At 45.2% G+C, this 18,785-nt stretch overlaps 1 protein-coding gene across 1 annotated transcript in view; it reads left to right on the top strand.

The window, feature by feature from the left end:
• The window catches only part of INO80C (INO80 complex subunit C), a gene marked incomplete at its 5' end in the record, with an annotated part of 30,912 nt that extends 12,582 nt beyond the window's left edge, over window positions 1-18,330 (top strand). The window contains 4 exons of the mRNA XM_081251854.1: window positions 10,960-11,070; window positions 12,036-12,147; window positions 12,903-12,970; window positions 17,966-18,330. Coding sequence (XP_081107980.1) covers window positions 10,960-11,070; window positions 12,036-12,147; window positions 12,903-12,970; window positions 17,966-18,097 — 423 coding nt within the window. The 3' untranslated portion in view covers window positions 18,098-18,330. The remainder of the gene's footprint in view (window positions 1-10,959; window positions 11,071-12,035; window positions 12,148-12,902; window positions 12,971-17,965) is intronic.
• Window positions 18,331-18,785: the final 455 nt, after the last annotated feature.

The following is an 18,785-nucleotide window of genomic DNA, read 5'->3' as shown; positions in this document are numbered from 1 at the left end:
ACCTTCCCCCCTTCACGGCTCCCTCCCACTGGTGCAGGTCTCGTCCCTATCCTATTGTCTCTGTTTATTCTTTTTTTCTTTTGCCCTACCCAGGTATGTGGGGAGCTTCTTGCCTTTTGGGGGGTCTGAGGTCTTCTGTCAGCGTTCAGTAGGTGTTCTGTAGGAGTTGTTCCACGTGTAGATGAATTTCTGATGTATCTGTGGGGAGGAAGGTGATCTCCGCGTCTTACTCTTCCGCCATCTTCCTCCGGGGTCCTGATTGTAGTTCTTGAGTTAAAAGGGACTTTAGAGATCTTTCAGTATCGAAATTTCAGTAGTTTCCGCTATTTTGTGTCTTACAAAAAAGAAGTGTCTGTAAAACGTTCATGGGATTTAAAAATTTACAAAGGACATTTACAGAGACATTAGAGTGCTTTTTGAAATTGGTGAAAATAACTCGATGGATTCTTAAGGTGGGTTTTACTTTCCAGAATGTGCATGCTATTTCTAAAGTAAAATTGAGTGACTAGATGAAATTTAGAGGGCTTTCTGCTTGGAAGTCCTCAGGGGTTGAAGGGAATATTTTTGATCTAAAAGTATTCTGAGCAAAGCATTTATAGATGTCTCCTTTATGTCAGCCCTAGAAAATGGTATTAAATAGTTTAATAGGACTAAAACAATATTGTTTTATTATTCCATCAAGATGAATCTTTAGTTCAGCAGAAATTATTGGTGTTTATGCTTGCACACATTGTCACAGAATTACAATTCTGTGTTTGGATTTATATTTTCAGTATAAGTAATATAGTTATTGATTAATTACATCATAATCTGGAAAGCACCATCTCCCATCCATTCTGGTCATGATATTTTGAAAATGTTTAGTGTTAACTTGGGTTGGAGAGCAGTACACTGTGCTGTGCTAAAGTGAAAGAAGTCATGATAAATAATAATAATATTTATTGGGCATTTCGTGTGTACCAAATGTTGTTCTAGGCACTTTCTAAGTACTATCTCATTTAATTCTCTGTGAATTGTTATTCTACAGGTAAAAAGACAGGAGCATAGAGAGGTTAAGTAACTTTTCCATGGTCACACAGCTAACAAGTCATAGGGTCAGTACTGGGACCCAGACAGACCGTCCAGAGTCCACATTTTTTTTCTTGACGGCCTCTCTTAATATCACTCTTACCAGTCTCTACTTTAGAAGATGTAATTGGATCTCTAATGTAACCAAATCCAAGGTGCAGAGAAAAGCTTTAGGGGGGAATTTTATTAGTTCAATACAGGGCATTTTAGACTTTCCAAGTGCCTATTCAAGTTAATAAAATCTACAGAGAAACCTAATTGACCTATAGACTGAGTGTTACCTAACAGGCTGATTTGTGATGGTGAAGCAGTTAGCAAAGCGTCTACATAAGTTGAGAGGCAGCAGTTGCTTCTTTAGAAGGAGCGGGTGAGGGTAGAACCTTCTGTAAGTGGAGGCATCCAGAGAACACTGGACTGATTGGATTTATTCATCTAAAAAATAATCATCCTACCCCACTTTTAAAAAAATCATGATAATGCTGGTTTTCTTTTTTCTATTTTTAAAGTGCACACAAAACGTCAGCCAGTCTTCTTCCCCCACAATTATTATAATTTGTGTTTTCTACGTGTTGATGTAATTTTTCATAAACTATATTTGGTGTATAACATTGCATGCCCTGCTTTTCACTTAGCACTGTTTTCTTTTTGTTTGTTTGTTTGTTTGTTTTTGGCTGCACCACACAACATATGGGATGTGGGATCTTAGTTCCATGACCAGGGATCGAACCTGCGCCCCCTGCACGGGAAGCTCAGAGTCTTAACCACTGGGCCGCCAGGGAAGTCCCACTTAGCACTGTTTCTTGACCTTTTCTCTATGTTGATAGTCTTCTCAAGGAATTAGGTGCTCTTATTTAATTGACTTGATTGAATGTTAGGTTGCATCTCACTTTTTTGGTGTTTCAAGTAACCCTACAGTAACCCTGCAGTTTTAGACTAGGGTCAGGTATTTGAATCTAGACTACTATTAGATAGATGTAACTGGGCATTGGATTCGAATGGTAAGACGGAGCATATTTGTCTCCCTTCTGTGTAACCACAGACAGAAGGCCCCCTTTCAGTCTGAGTCAGGGCCCTGCAGGCTGCCAAGGAGACACGAAGTGGTGCATGTGGGCTCTGGTCAGGCGAGCTGAGGCCTTGCTGACTCTGGAGCAGTCCTTTGATGGCGGGCCGGGTTCCTCTTCCTTGGGACTTCATCAGCTCTTTTCGTGCTGCAAAGAGGGGACAGCCCTTAGGGCCGGGCGTCATTCCTTTCCTCTGATCTCAGGGCTTTTGTGTCTTGGGGCGGGACAGTTCAGCTCCTAAAGTCTCTTAGTGTTAATAATGGTTGAGTAACATGGAAACTATACATCATTTCAGATTGTACTTGATTGCAGCCCAGCCTCACAGACTTGATCCTCCCCTTGACGGTACGTCTCTCCCTCTCATCCCATCACTAACAGCCCCGGGCGTCCAGCTTGGCTGAAGCCCAGGGGAAGGGAGGAACGAGGGCGCAGCACCGTGGAGGGTGGGTTTAAAGAGGAAAGAAAAGCAGAAAGCCCCACTCAGGGCCCAGAGTCGGGTGTTCTGTTGCATCCGGTCAGAGAGGGAAGCAAGCCTTCACTGTTGCGGAGGCAGCAAGCGGCCCCAGACGGACGTGGCCTAGTCGGTGTCAGGATGGCGTCCCTTCCTGTCCCATCCTCAGCGCGACTCCTCAGCGGGGGTTCGGCCTGCTGACGAGGGAGGAGATGAGGATGGGGTGACCAGACGAACAGGAGGGCTCGGTTCTAGAAGTCAGCACTGAGCGCATCACCCTCACCCGCTTCTTGCTGCTGGAGCCGCTGATGCAGACTCCCGACCCTCACTTCCCATTGTCTCCCGTCCTCTGTCCTCTGTCCGCTGGCATGTCCTCTCCCGGGGGCGGGCGCCCAGACCTCCCAACCCATGTGGACTGCAAGGCACCTGCTTTCCTCCGCCGCCTCTGGGGCCGCACCCCTGCCCAAGTCCAGCGAGGTGTTCCTGCTGCATCCTCCTGGGTGTCCCGGGGCCTGGGAGCATAAGGATGCCCTTGTTCCCTCCCGGGATTTCACTGTGCACCCGGCGCCTTTGAGACCCCCACTAGGAGTCGGGGAACAAGCAGACACAGAGAGGGAGGAACGCAGGCTGTTCTGGCCCACGAGAAAAAGCCGAGGTCCCTGCTGAGGACGGTGGCCTGCAAGCCGGGCGTGTCCCATGGGTTGTTCTGGAATCACCACAGGAGGCCTTGGGGCCTGGTTCTTCGTTTCTCTCTAGCATCTCCTCTTTGCTTCTGAACAGTTCCGTTTGTTGATTTTCTCCCAGATGGAAACAACATTATGTAAGCAGTCATTTTCTTTATGAAAAACTCAAATGAAGTTGAAACTTACAGTGAATCTGGCCCCGGGAAACCTCTTTCACATTCCACCTGTTTTTCCTGAGTTGGCCCTGGCTGGCTTGGCTTTTCTGCTCTGACGTGATGCTCACTGCAGAGTTAGCAGGGTTGTTTTTCTCTCTCTCCCTTAACTTAGGCTGCCCTGTAGGCCCAGCCTCCTGGCAGCCCCCACCCACCGGCCTGCACCTCGCCGGTGTCTTGCTGTGCCCTTGTGAACTGTCGGATTCCTGGGGAAAACAGCCCCTATCCTTCTTCTGACACTGGCAGGTGGCCTGCTCACCTCACAGGCCTCCCAGCCAGTGGGCCTGGGCTTCCCCCTTCAGCACTGTGCCACCACCTCTTGACAGAGCGGGTCCCTGTCACTCTTCTCCATCTGCACGCCAGCCATTGCTTCCTCCCCAGGGCCCGTGGCTCATTCGCTGTTAGGTTGGCGGCTGGCTGTGTGCGGGGGAGGGTCTCACATGGCCACTGTATGTTTTTAATCCTCTAAATATTTTAGTGTGGATTTCCTAAAACCAAAGGCATTCTCATACATATATAACAGCAGTACAGTGGTCAACTTTGGGGAATGAACGTTGAAGCGACACTGATACCTCATATACAGACCTTATTCTCGTCCTTTGTCTGGTCCAGGATCCAGCCTAGGCTCACACTTTGCACTTAGCTGTTGTGTCTTTTTCGCCTCCTGTCATGTGGAACAGTTCTTCTGTCTTTATCTTTCATGACCATGACACTTCTGAAGAGCACTGCTCATTGTTTCGTAGACTTTTCCTCAGTTCGGGCTTGTCTGATATTTCCTTGTGATTAGATTTGGGTGATACATTTTTGGCAGGAGTAGAGAAGGAGGCTGTTCCCTTCTCCGTGCTTCATGTCGTGGAACTTGATGTCGATCCATCCCGTTGCGGATGATGTGTCTGTGAGCACTTAGTAAGTTAGTGTCTGCCAGTTTTCTCCACTATGAAGTTATTATTTTCCTGTTTGTATTAAAGTATCAGTGTCTTGAGACTGTGTATATCCTGTTTCTCTTCACACTTTTGCCAGCCACTTTTAGTGTCTGTTGATGGTTCCTGCCTGCAGCAGTTATTATAGTGGTGGTTGCCAAACAGTGATTTTCTAATTCCTTCTTTCCTTCTACAGTTATTAGTTAGAATCCTGCTGTGAGCAAGAGCTTTCTCTTCTCTCCCATTTCCTTTGCATTCTTATAATCAGTGTTTGTATTCATCCATTCTCATTTTGTTCTCTGGGTTACAATCCGTTACTAGCCTTCTTCATTTAGTCTTTCATACATTTATTTGTTTGTTTATTTGTAACAGCTTTATTGAGATATAACTTGTACACCATAAAATTCACGCCTTTAGAATGTACAGTTCAGTGGTTTATAGTAAATTTACTGAGTTGTGCAACCATCACTACTATCTTATTGTCGAATATTTCCATGACCGCCCAAAGCAACCCCCTCCCCATTACCAGTCACTCCCCATTCCCCTGTCCTGCCAGATCCTGTAACCCCTCATCTACTTTCTACCTCTATGAATCTGACTACTTTAGGTACCTCAGATAAGTGAAATCATACAATATGTGGCTTTTTGTGTCTGGCTTCTTTCAGTTAGCATAATATATTCAAGGTTTATCCATGTTGTAGCATGTATCAGTACTTCATTCCTTCTTACAGTTGAATAATACTCCATCGTATGGATAAGCCACCGTTTGTTTATGCATTCATTAGCTGATGGACATTTAGGTTGTTTATGCTTTTGAGCTATTATGAATAATGCTTCTATAACTATTTATATATGGATTTTTGCATAGACATATGTTTTCAGTTCTCTTCGGTATATACCTGGGAGTTGAATTTTTGGGTCATATGATAATTCTATGTTTAGCATTTTGAGGACCCAGCAGACTGGGTTTTTTGTATTACATCTTTATTGGAGTATAATTGCTCTACAATGTTGTGTTAGTTTCTGCTTTATAACAAAGTGAATCAGCTATATGTATACATATATCCCCATATCCCCTCCCTCTTGCGTCTCCCTCCCACCTTCCCTATCCCAACCCTCTAGGTGGTCACAGAGCACCGAGCTGATCTCCCTGTGCTATGCAGCTGCTTCCCACTAGCTATCTGTTTTACATTTGGTAGTGTATATATGTCCATGCCACTCTCTCGCTTCGTCCCAGCTTACCCTCTACCCGCCTGCCCCCCCACCCCCGTGTCCTCAAGTCCATTCTCTACGTCTGCGTCTTTATTCCTGTCCTGCCCCTAGGTTCATCAGAAATAGTTTTTTTTAGATTCCATATATATGTGTTAGCATACGGGATCTGTTTTTCTCTTTCTGACTACTTCACTCTGTATGACAGACTCTAGGTCCATCCACCTCACTACAAATAACTCAATTTCATTTCTTTTTATGGCTGAGTAATATTCCATTGTATATATGTGCCACATCTTCTTTATCCATTCATCTCTCGATGGACACTTAGGTTGCTTCCATGCCCTGGCTATTGTAAATAGTGCCCGGAGACTGTTTTTCAAAGTGATTGCACCCTCTTACATTCTCACAAGCAGTGTATGAGGGTTCTAGTTTCTCCACATCCTCACCAACACATTATTATGTCCTTGAGTGTAGCCATCCTAGTGGGTGTGAAGTGATATCTCATTGTGGTTTTGATTTCTATTTCCCTACTGACTCATGATGTTGAGCAAATTGTCCAGATTTGGCCAGTGGGAACCTCTTCAAACTGACTCGTATGTCCTTTAATTTACGCCCATCACTTTTCGAGTGCTGTAATGGACTTGAACTGTGTCCCTTCAAGGTTCATATGTTAAAGTCCTAACCCCCAGTATGCCTCAGAATGTTACTGTATTTAGAAACAATGCCGTTAAAGAGGTAATTATGGTTAAATGAGGTCATAAGGGTGGAACCCTAATTCAGTATGACTGGTGTCCTTATAAGAAGGGGGAAAGGGGTGGGGTGGGGAGGGCGTGTATACAGAGGAAAGGCCACGTGAGGACACAGTGAGAAGATGGCCATCCACAAGCCAAAGAGATAATCTCATAGAAAACAGACTTGTGGTTGCCAGGGTGGGGGTGGGGGGGGTGGGTTGGGAGTTTGGGGTTAGCAGGTGCAAACTATTATATATAGAATGGATAAACAAGGTCCTACTGTATAGCACAGAGAACTATACTCAATATCCTGTGATAAACTGTAGTGGAAAAGAATATGAAAAAGAATGTATATATATGTATAATTGAGTCAATTTGCTGTACTGCAGAAATTAACCCAACATTGTAAATCAACTATACTTCAGTAAAATAAAATTTTAAAAAACAATTTAAGGGCTTCCCTGGTGGCGCAGTGGTTGAGAATCTGCCTGCCAATGCAGTGGACACGGGTTCGAGCCCTGGTCTGGGAAGATCCCACATGCCGCGGAGCAGCTAGCCCCATGAGCCACAATTACTGAGCCTGTGCGTCTGGAGCCTGTGCTCCGCAACAAGAGAGGCCACGATAGTGAGAGGCCCGTGCACCGCGATGAGGAGTGGCCCCCACTTGCCACAACTAGAGAAAGCCCTCGCACAGAAACGAAGACCCAACACAGACATAAATAAATAAATAAAATTTAAAAAAAAAAAAAAAAAAAAAAAAAAAACAATTTAAAAAAAGAGAGAGAGAGACAGGTCTCAGGAAAACCCAACCCTTCTGACACCTTGATCTTGAACTTCTAGTCTCCAGAACTGTAAGAAAATAAGTTTCTGTTATTTAAACCACCCAGTCTGTGGTGTTTTGTTAGGCAGCTCTAGCAAACTGATACAAGCATTTTCTTACTTTCTGGCACCACAAGGCTCATCTTGTACTTTCCTGCCCCAGCCCTGGAATCAGCCATTTCTTCAAAGATTACTAGTTCTTGGAGAACAATATTTAGAAACCAGGATCTATACCTGGTGTCCCTATTGTTTATTGTTCCCAGCCATCTCCACGGAAGAGCTAGGAAATGTAGGTGTGTGTGTGTATAAGCGCCCCCCATGCTTTGACATCATAAAGAATTTAAGAAACTCATGAGGCTAATGATAGTCTATTATATTTACCCCATTTTTTCACTCATTCCATTGTTCCCCTTTTCTTTCTGAAGTTCCCAGTCTTCTGTTATTGTTTTTTTATGTTTTCATAACAGTAGGTGATATCTGGACTTTCCAGTGCCATTGGATATGAGTTTCAGGAAACACTGAGCCTGGATCACTTAATGCCTCTGTATCCATTTCTGTGTTTATCTGTCTGTATATATGTTAGAAACCATGAATTCCTATTACTAACCTGTGATTTCCATCCAATAGCACAAGGTTCATTCTAGCTGCCCCTCATTCCTTATTGGCCTCATCTTAGAAGGTGTGTAGTTTCAGAATTATTAACCGGTACCCTTGTGAGAAACAAACCTACCAATTGTTCCTGGTTCTTTTTGCCTCTGACCTTAGGTTATATGGTCAGAATACTATGTTCACGTCACTAACGTTATCTCTCCCTTCCTCCCCTTCAGTGTGGTTGTGTTATTCATTCAAACCTCAGTTAAATTGGTCTGTTTTTGTTTGTATTCCATTTTCTCTATCTGCTGCCCGATCCTTGCTGGTTGGTTTTATTTATTTGTTTGTTTGTATGTGAAACTTTAACATGGTTCAAAAGGTCAAAACTTTGCAAATAACTATACTTGGAGAAGTTTACTCCTCTCTCGTCCCTTCCCATCTCCCCTTCCTCCCACCCTGTTCCCTTGTGCCCTATAGGTAACCAAGCCCAGTCGTTTCTGAATTATCCTTCCTGTGTTTCTTTGGGTTTGGCCACTGCATCCCATCCAGAGACGATTCCTTACAGTGAACTCCGGAGCATACACATCTCAAAGACCGATGCTGGCATGGAGTGACGCTGCGTTGTCTTATTCCTTAACTCCAATCAGTTAATCAGTCAGTGATTATTTGGGGCTCACTCTGTGCCCGGCACTGGGTTAGATGCAGGGCTCGGAAGACGGGGCCAGGTGGTGAAGCAGGTTGTTCTGACCCCCTGTGCCTGCTCACTCTTGGAATCTGTCCCTTCCCTCTTCTGCCCACCTCTCTCCTGTGTCTCTCCTTCTTCTGGTCTGTCGTTCCCTACCTGTTTCACAAAGCTGTTGTTATTTCAGTGACTAACCAAGACTTAAATACTAACTATCAGTCATGTATCCAATTTATGATATTACTCTTACAAATAGTCGACACTAAATAACATTGACAACTGGCCAGAACTACTCAAGCTAACGTTGGTTACTGATTAAATGTGATGGGAAAAATCAAATCTTCCTCATCAGATTGGGTCTCCCAGGACACATGTATGTGCAGAAATACTATGACCATGAAGGAAAAATCACAAGGGCACTAAAAAGTTGGTTATGTACAAAATGCTAAATCTAATCTTTGTTGTAAAAGTAAAACTGGCATGGACTAATCCCAATGGAAATCTTAGTGGAGCGTAAATAAAAAAGGAAAAAAATGGAAACTCTTTATGCTTACAGAGAATGACTCCATGGATTCTGGACCAGAAAATACAAAACAGAGGAGGGAGGGGGAGCAAGAGGGGAGGCTGGAGAGGAGGCCAGGGGGCCAGACTTGTGCCTAATTCCCGGGGCGGTGGGAAGCACTGATGAGTTGTAAATAGGGGAGTTACGTCAAGTTTACATTTAGAAGTGTGTCGCTGAGTGTGCTGTAGAGAACGGAGAGGGCAAGATGTGTGCTTCTGAGGCCCTCCCCTGAACCCCAGAGCTGGGGAAGGGCCAGATAAAGGCGAAGGACTGGGGAGGGAGGGGAGGATAGGAAAAGAAAGAGAGAGAGAACCGTGGCTACAGATGGTGGGAAAAGGATGAGAAATTGGAGGCGTCTTAGTTCTCAGAGAGTTAGGCCTTGGAGGGGAGAAAAGTTCGGAAAGACTGTGAATAGGGGGAGGATAAGGTGAGGGGCAGTCCAGATAGAAGAGGGGCTGTGGGCAGAGGAGATGGAGCACAGGCCCGCAGGAGAGACCCTGGAGAGGAGTCTCGGAAGGTGTGTGAGAAGAAACTGTTTGGGGAACTATTGCAGCAGGGTGGGTGGTCCCTGTCTCCCCCACCCCCCAGAACTCTCATACACTGCTGCTGGGAGTGTCAAAGAGTGCAGCCATTTAGGGAAATGATCTGTCAGTTGTTCATAAAGTTTATTCACCCTATAACCCATTCCACTAGTAGGTGTTTACCCAGGAGAAGTAAAGACACATGTCCACATAAAGACTTGTACAGAATGTTCACAGCAGCTTTATTTATAATAGCTGAAGACTGAAAATGACCCACATTTCATCAACAAGAAAATGGACAGACACATTGTGGTGCATCCATACAGTGGAATACCGCTCTGCTGAGTGGTATACAAATTCTGTGAAACAAACTACCAATCTATGCAGCGACATGGACAAACCTCAGAAACTTTATGCTGAGCTAAAGAAGCCAAACACAGCAAACAGTACATGCTGTTGGATTCCGCTCATATAAATTTCTAGAACAGGCCAAAGTAACATGGTGGAAATCAGAACAGTGGCTGCCTGAGGTTGGAAGGTATTGACTAGGAAGGGGCATGAGGGAACTTTCTGAGATGATGGAAATATTCTGCCTCGTTAGGGACCTGGATTACACAAGTGGAAGCATTTGGCAAAACTCATGAAACCTACACTTAAGATCTGCACATTTCACTGTATATAAATTATATATCAATTAAAAAAACAGTTTGTTGCGGTCTGGGAAGGTTGGAAGTAGCATAACAAATCAGAAGTGATTTCTTCCTTTGGCGTCTTTTTTCCTCCTGATTCTTGGCTTCAAAGGTTTTTTTGTTTTAAAGTGCATTAGCCTGCTTGTCAGGGCACTCTCTGCCGCAGCCAGCTGACCGTGGCCCCCAGCCTGCTCTCCCTTTATTCTCCGTGCTCAGAATGCCCACATCCTGTTGTGCCCTTACGCGTACCAGCTCCATCCTGGGTTCCCCAGCTGATGAGACCCTTAAAGCGGCTGGACCTTTTTTGTCTTAATGTTTCAAGACACAATTTGACAAGATGGGCAGGAGTAGGGGCCATGTGGTGTCACGGAGATGGTGAGGCCTTTGGAATTGCCTCCACCTGGGTTTGAATCCAGAGGTAATCCCTGTGTGGCCTTGAACCCGTATATCTGAGCCTCAGTTTTCTTCTGTGTAAACTGGGGATAATAGCACCCACCTTGTAGTAGTGAGACACCTGTGCTTGGCACTCAGGGGAGCCAGGAAGCCTGGCAGCTGGGGTCCTGGCTGCCTCTGCTGTGGCTTCTGCACAGCGGGTGCAGCTTCCAGGCTCTCCCCCAGTGCAGGCTGCCTGCTGGGGCTCTGGGTGCACCGTCTCCCCTCGCGTGTCCGGTGCTGTCATCTTACATCTTGTTGAGAGCTGAGTTAGGAAGCTCAGCTAAATGACACTGACCCCGTACTATTCTTATTATGTTTTAAGGGTATCAGCATGGAAGGCGTGAGTGAGAATAAAATGGTGCCCTCTGATTTTAGCACAGGACCTCTTGAAAAAGCTGCCAAACCTTTGCCATTTAAGGATCCCAACTTTGTGGTAAGCATCTAAGGTGTTTTAGAAATAAAAAACCAAACAACTATACCTCGGCCCCTGATCTTGCTGGGCCTGCAGCCCAGGCAGCACTGGTGCCCCGTCTCCATCAGCCCAAGTCACCACCTCCTCCACCGTGGGCTGTTGTAGGAGGGGTAGGGGCAGGAGAAGAAAGCCCTTTCTGTTGACCTCCCAGTGTGCTAATTCCCAAGGATTTTGGTGTCCTTTGTGAAATTCATTAACGGAGACCATTTTGAGAGTGGGTCACTTCCACGATGATTGCTCACCTTCCTTCTTCATAAGATTTAGATGAGGCTTGAAATAATTAACTAAAAGAGGAGTGCTTGAGGGGTAGGATAAATTACATGATTCAGACTATACCATTGAAGTTTATTTTTCATTAATTAGCTTTGAAAATACAGCGTTAACAGTGCCTGTGACAGATTTTTGTATTCCTTCCATTTTATTCTGTCATCGTCATAAGACAACAAAGAAAAAAAATTTTCCAGAAGGCTTGCTGTGCCATGATTGAGGCTTCCTTGGGTTTTCCTGGAGCACCAGTAATTTACAAGGTGGAGACTGGCCCTTAGAAACGAGTTTGGAGATGTGGTCATGAGTTTAAATCTAACTCTGTAGTGAATTTATTTTAAAGTAGTAGGAAATTCATGAGTGAATTCCATAAAGTTAGACCCAATAAAGGATGTGATTTTCTATGTGCATATAAAAAAAAATAACCTTTTGTTTCTACTCCATCACCAACTAACTCATATGTTTTGACAATCCAAAAGCTGTGTTTTTTTATAAGTAAGATTAAAGTGTATGGTGTAATACTTTTAAAAAAAGCCTTAGGGTACACCGACTGCTGATTGAATGAGGGGTTTATTACAGTTATGAATATGCATAAATGTCAGATACTGAAATGATCATCTCCACTGATTTCTGTTTCTTCCAATCCATGCTTTCGCCTCGAGCACTCTGGCCATGGTGGCGCAGCGGCTGGCAAGAAGAATAGAACCTGGAAGAACCTGAAACAGATTCTGGCTTCTGAAAGGGCACTGCCATGGCAACTGAATGATCCTAACTGTGAGCTGTCTAGAACCTCCGATGTGTTTATAATGTCAGACTAGGAACTTTCTTATAACAAACCCACATTATTGTGTTTGCATTCATGTAGAAACAATTTTTAGCTTGGGAATTTTACAGTGGCATCCATATAGGGAGATTATGTGTATATTTCCTCATAGCTATATTCTGTGTTGAATCTGTGTGTTTGCGTTGTCATGGATGTGTGGTTTTTAGTGTCACTGTTAACATTTCAATCTGCAGCAGTAGTATGCTGCAGTATTTCCAAGTCTGTGTTATATGTTCTGCTCAACTTCCATGGAAAGTACAGATTCGAACTTCCTTCCATCTCTTGCCCCACTGCACGTCTTTCATGGGGGTGACTCAGACAGGTGACAAGTGAACTAGTCAGTTGCCTGGGTGTGGACATTCCGGTGTCCGGATGCTCAGATCCATTTAGTGGGTTGTTTGGCATCTCATCACATCAGTCCATGTAACCGGAGACAGTGAAAGTAGCTTGTGGGCAGATGAGCTTTCCGGTGGTTCTGCTGGAGTGGAGGGTCTCTGGGGACAGGGCAGAGCTGGATCTGGAGCCTGCACTTGGTCTATGACATCCTGCATTATTTCCCCAGAGAATTCTCTGAGTACTGAATCACAAAGTAAAAAGTTCAGGAATATTATCAAGCAGTATTTTAGGGGGAAAAAAAGGCGGGGGGGAAGGATCTGAATGCTTTAAAGCCAGTTTAGTTATTTTCTTTTTTTCTTTTTTTCCCCAGACTTCAGTATTGATGCTCCTCCATCCTTTAAACCAGCTAAGAAGTATTCTGATGTTTCAGGTCTTCTTGTGAGTATAATTACATCTCTATGTCTTACAACATTGAACTGAAAAGGAGATTTCACGGTACTGTCTATTTAGAAAGTGTTGGATATTGACACTGGTCCTGCCAGAGACCGTGTACTCTGAACAGGTAATGGGTTTGTGCGGAAGCATTCACTCAGTTATTTAAGAGCGGCTGCAACCTGGGGCATCCATGTGGGCAGCCTGGAGCGAGGGTTGCTCCCGAAAGCAGGAGACCTGAGTGTTAGTTTCCCTTCCTCTGCTTGTTAACTATATGACAGAACATGAAAGAAACAACAATTTCCCATTTTTATTGCTGAAGTTTAAAAAAAAATCCTGCAATTTAGAGATGATTGTATTGGGTTGGCCAAAAAGTTCGTTTGGGTTTTTCCGTAAGATCTTATGGACAAACCTGAACAAATTTTTTGGCCAACCCAATACTTTAAAAAAAAAAAATTTAAACTTCTTTAAAGAGGCACTATGGTAAAGATAGTGATTTTCAAATTTATTTTTAAGCATCAGGATCCCTTTTCCAAATGAAATCTTTTACAGAATCCCCTGGAGCCCACCTGCCCACTGTGACCCCGTGTGGATCTGGTCCTCTGCCCTTCCCCCCACTCCCCACCCCAGGGACCCCTACGGTGCTTCTAGGGAACACAGTTTGAAAACCAGCAGTGCAGTTGGACAAGTGGGACTTGGGTAAGTCCCTGAACCTCAGCGACCCCAGAGAACCTCGTTTCCTTGTTTGCAGAATGTGGATGAAGTGTGGAATTTTCTGCTCGCCTTCTTCATCCTTTTTCATTATTATTAAATTTGGAAGATGGGCTTCTTTTCATAACTTTAGAAATAATGAGAAACCTCACTTTCTGAAGCTCATATACATCATTTAAATGCTTTACCTTTTTATGAAAATGTGTGACTCCAACTTCTGTAACACACTAAATTAATGATATTGGGAAAAATTTTTTATTATATTTTTGAAAATAATGTTAGTTTTCCTCTCTGAGTTAGTCATATGTTTTAGCTTTTCCTCCAGAGAGCACACACTCTTCAGAGTACTACAGACTTGTTAACATAGACCTTAAATATAATGATCCTAAAAAATAGGGAGAGTAGAAGCACTATAAAGTGACTTGTGTGTGTGTCTGTGTGTGTGTGTGTCTGTGTTGTGTGTTGGGTTCTCCTTTTTTGTGTCCATTCATGGGCATGTATCTTTTTCGAAAGGTCCCCTGAGAGGACTTCCATTTGAGAAAAATATTGTAGTCTTATGCTATCTCTTGTCTACTGCCTGAAAATAGTTGCCTCATATATTTGACCCATTTTAATAGTTGTTTATGGAAGGAGGGCTCATCTGGCACAAGTTATTCTGTTATGGACCAAAGTGGAAATTTCTCCCTGTACCATTTTGTGCTAAGCTTGTAGAAGCCATGGTTTATGGCCAGACTTGGAGGGTGGCCCCTTAGAATGTAGCTTTATCCTTACCACTATCAGGCAGCTCATCTGCTAGTGGAGTGGTTTTCACACATTAGGAGGCATGAAAATCATTTTGAGAAGCATTGTTCCAGGCCCCTTTATGCCATTGGCAAAGGACTTGTCATGTTATACATAACTAACCTCTTGCCCCACTGTGTGTAAGAATTAAGACATTCTGAATAAACAAAGAACTCTACCAAATCATTGAAAGACAATCCCATAGAAGAATCAGCTAAAAGAATATGAATAGACAATTACAAGGAGGAAATACAGATGACCAATGAGCAGATGTTCAATCTCAATGATAACTAGGAAAAAGACTCATCAGGTAGGAAAGAAATGAAGACATTTGGTTATATACCTTGTCACCAACGTAGACAATGGACATCCTCTTACATGGCTGTCTTGAGGTGGGAGTCACATTGGTACACATTCTCAGGAAAACGATTAGCACTACCTATCGAGACAAAAAGGTAGAGGCCTACGACCTAGCAATTTGCCTTCCAGCCAGCTCCCTAGAGAAATATTGTGTAAAAGGAGCTTCATGCAGAAATGCTTATGAGAAAATGTGTTAGCAAAATATTGGAAGCAACATAAAGTTCAACCAGTGGGGTAGGGCTGGGGAGTTCATACTATTCTGTGAGCTTGATGTATAGGTAACAACATGGGTAAACTTCCAAGATGTGGTGCAAAGCAGGATAAGTAGCATGGTACCACTTCAGTAAAACTCAGTACACAGTCACAAAAAATACTGGGCACTTCTCTGGTGTGTTTGTATGTGTGTGTGAGGGTATATATATAAACAAGGTCTGGAAGGGTGCCCACCTAGCAGCACTTTCCTCAGGGGAAGACAAAGGACTTCTGGATGGTAGATGGTAGTAAAAGAAGACTTTAGTCTTATTTGCAATGTTTTCTTTTTTTTAGAGGAGAATATGTTCACCTGTTACTTGTATAAATTAAACTTACGTAATTAAAAAATAAAGCCGGGGGCTTCCCTGGTGGCGCAGTGGTTGAGAGTCTGCCTGCCGATGCAGGGGACACGGGTTCGTGCCCTGGTCCGGGAAGATCCCACATGCCGTGGAGCGGCTGGGCCCGTGAGCCATGGCCGCTGAGCCTGCGCGTCCGGAGCCTGTGCTCCGCAACGGGAGAGGCCACAACAGTGAGAGGCCCGAGTACCGCAAAAAAAATAAAAAATTTAAAAAATTTAAAAAATAAAGCCGGGCTCATGTTTACACTGACCCATCTGTTCCAGCCAGTGGCCATTTCCCCTGTGCTGGGGCCTGGCCGGAAGGGATGCAGGGTCACACCTGTGTTTAGCCCTTGTTACAAGGCTGTGGAAAGTACTGCGGCTCTGGGTGAGATGGAGGAGCAGCATATACTGCCTGTCCCCCTGTAACAAGGGAGGCATTAAAAGCCGTTTGCTGCCTGCCCTCTGGGCAGGGGGCCTTTGCTTCATTCAGGCTGGAGGGACGGAGCCCAGAGAAGGGCAGACCGCAGGAGTCCAGTTCTTTACTTGTTCATCTCTGAGGTGTCACCCAGCCTCCTTCCCTCTGTTCAGAATACTGGGTCAGGTCTGGTCCATGCAAGTTTTTGTTTGACCTCTTTGTTAGTGCAACAGTTCTCTGTATTCTGCATTATTTGTTCAGCAGCCTTCTTGGCAGTGAGGCCTGAACTTGGGCGGGCGGGCTTGGCACAGTTTGGTGGTGGGAGTGAGGCAGCCACAGAGATGGAACCAGGCCAGGGCTGGTTCATCCATGGAGGCCAGATAATCAAAGCCAGATGCACATGCCTGCACCCCTGCTCGGAACTGCAGGGCAGCTCCCCTGCCAGTTAGTACATCTAACTGCCTCATGGCCAGGAGCCCTCGGAAGGGACCTGCTGCTGTTTTTCTAGTTAAGCCTTCCTTTATATGAGTGGCATGAAAGGAAATGTGGTACAGAAAGGCAATATCTAGATTAAGCCAAAGGATCAAAGTTTTGTTTTATATAGAACTTTAATTAATCTTAGCTTTTTAGGAATAATCTCATTTTCCTGACACACAGACCTCAAATACCTTAGGGAGAGCCCCAGTGATGGAACTGAAGACTTTTTAGAGCATGAGAAACCCATGACTAAGTTCCCTTCAGCTTGTTGCTTCTTCACCAAGCCTCCCTCCCTCCTTAGATCACAGCGCGTCTGGGTCCATGCAGAGACGACCAGCACTGGCGCAGACAATCCACACCTGAGTAACTGGCTGTTCTCTGTCTAGACGTTAATGGCATCTTTTATAATTTTTTTAAAGGAGCTCCAAATGACTCACCCTCATGTTTTCTGTTTCAAAATGTGTAGGAGCCATGTGCCTTGAGGTAGATAGTAAGTGAATATTTTCTCCACTCTGCACATGGGGAGAACAGACCAAAAGAGAATTTTGATATATCAGTGGGGAACAAGTTCTTTTCTGTGACTCTCCCCATCGTTCATTTGTTTGTTCATTCACTCATCCCTCATTCATGGTAGCTGAAGGCCCACTGTGTGCTCTGCATCTCACTAGGAGACAGTACAGCCAGGATCCAGTGATAAGTAAGCCACAGGGTTCTTGCCTCGTGGAGACTCACAGCCTAGACTTCAGGCAAAGAGTCACACAGATAATAAATGTAAGAGCAACAGAGATAAGCATTCCACCGGAGATAGGGGTGCTGAGGTGAACGTGAGGATAGGATCCTGACTGCCTGTGGGGGCAGATAAAGCTTCCCCGATGATGCGACTTCGGGGGCTGAGTCCTGAGGGATGAGCAGGTGGTTACTGGGCAAGGAAAGGGCAAATGGGCAGGACGGGAGGGAGGCGCTTAGAGCCGGGGTGGTTGGAACCGGACGGTGGGGACACGTGGCTGATGCAGAGGCTCGGAAGGAGGGGCCCAGGCAGGGCCTGAGGAGCTGTGCTGCGGACTTGGGCCCTTGAGAGGTTTCATGAGGAAAGACATGATCGGAGCTGCAGGTTGTAAAGATGCCCCTGGCTGCAGGTGTCGGATGGCAGCCCTTTCCAGTGGAGGAGGGTGGGTGGCCAGTCCGGCACTGCAGGGTAGCCCAGGGAGCCATGGAAGTGACCTGGGGGTGGTGAGGGGGAGCAAGAGGGGAGCGCACTGGGAGTAGGTGGTGTGGGGGTGGGGTGCCCCCCCCCGGCCTTGGGTGACAGATCCAGAGCATTTGTTTGAAGCAGGTGGAGTCTGAAGGCAGGGATCAGGGAGGGATGATCAGCATGAATTCAGTTTGGACCTGTTGCTGGTAGCCCTGAGGCACCAACCAGAAGAGTCCCGGTGTCTGATGTGGTTATTCCCCCTTCCTCCTGTCCATACCCTGAAGCCTTTCTCACGTCTGGGAAGACTAATGTGTCTTTGCCAAGGTGAGCGATTTAGCATTCTTGGTGACAGAGTCAGACATGACGAAGACATTTTTCAGTTTCAGTAAAACAGAAAAATAATTTTTATCTTGATCTGAAGGCTCAACTCCGACCACAACTTTCTGCCCTTCTCTGTGCCTGTTTCTCACCCAGGCCAGCTACACTGACCCCCAGAGCAAGCTGCGCTTCAGCACCATCGAAGAGTTTTCCTACATTCGGCGGCTGCCGTCCGACGTGGTCACGGGCTATCTGGCCCTGAGGAAGGCCACGAGCATCGTTCCCTGAGCCCGGAGAAACGGAGCATGAAGTGGAAAACTGTTTGAAAGGCAGACTTTGGAGTCAAGATTTTGTTTTATGGAAACAAACTCATTCTGTCAATCTGGAAATGTCAGTGTTGGACCTTGGAAAGAATGTTTGGCTTTAATTTAAGGAGGTTTTTTTGTTTTCCCTCCAAGTGTGATATTTCCTGTTGAATTAAATTATACTTCAGTTGTTGCCCCAAGTAAAGTTGTTTGACAAGAAAATATAAAATTGTGCTTTTAATTTAACCCAAGTAAGTCCTCGAACTTTTGCTTCAAAGCTATGGACTCTTGTAACATGTTTAAAGACTCGACAGTGAGTCCTGACAATGAGGCTGAATTATTCCTGATCCCGGGGACTCCCTCTCTGAGCATGTTCAAATTTGTCCCTGATCGGAATGCGTGGAAGAGGTCCAGAATTGGGGCTGGAGAAGAGAGAGCTGAGGAACTCACCCTGTCACACTGGGTCAGTCCTCATTCTGGGCCTTGGCCTCTGAATCAGCCTCTCTTCCCTTCCCAGCCTCCAGAACCCAGAGAGATACGTCTGTTAGTTAAGCCACTGAGTGGTCTGTGGCATATAGAGCAGCCCGAGCTGACTAAAACAGCAGCCCCGGCCTCTTTCTGGAGGTGTGGGGTATGACCATCGTCACCCCTTCCAAGCAGGATGTCTGTCC

Source organism: Mesoplodon bidens, assembly GCF_964165515.1.
Source record: "Mesoplodon bidens genome assembly, chromosome: 13".
NCBI lineage: Eukaryota > Metazoa > Chordata > Mammalia > Artiodactyla > Ziphiidae > Mesoplodon > Mesoplodon bidens.
This window is presented reverse-complemented; position numbering and strand designations above follow the sequence as displayed.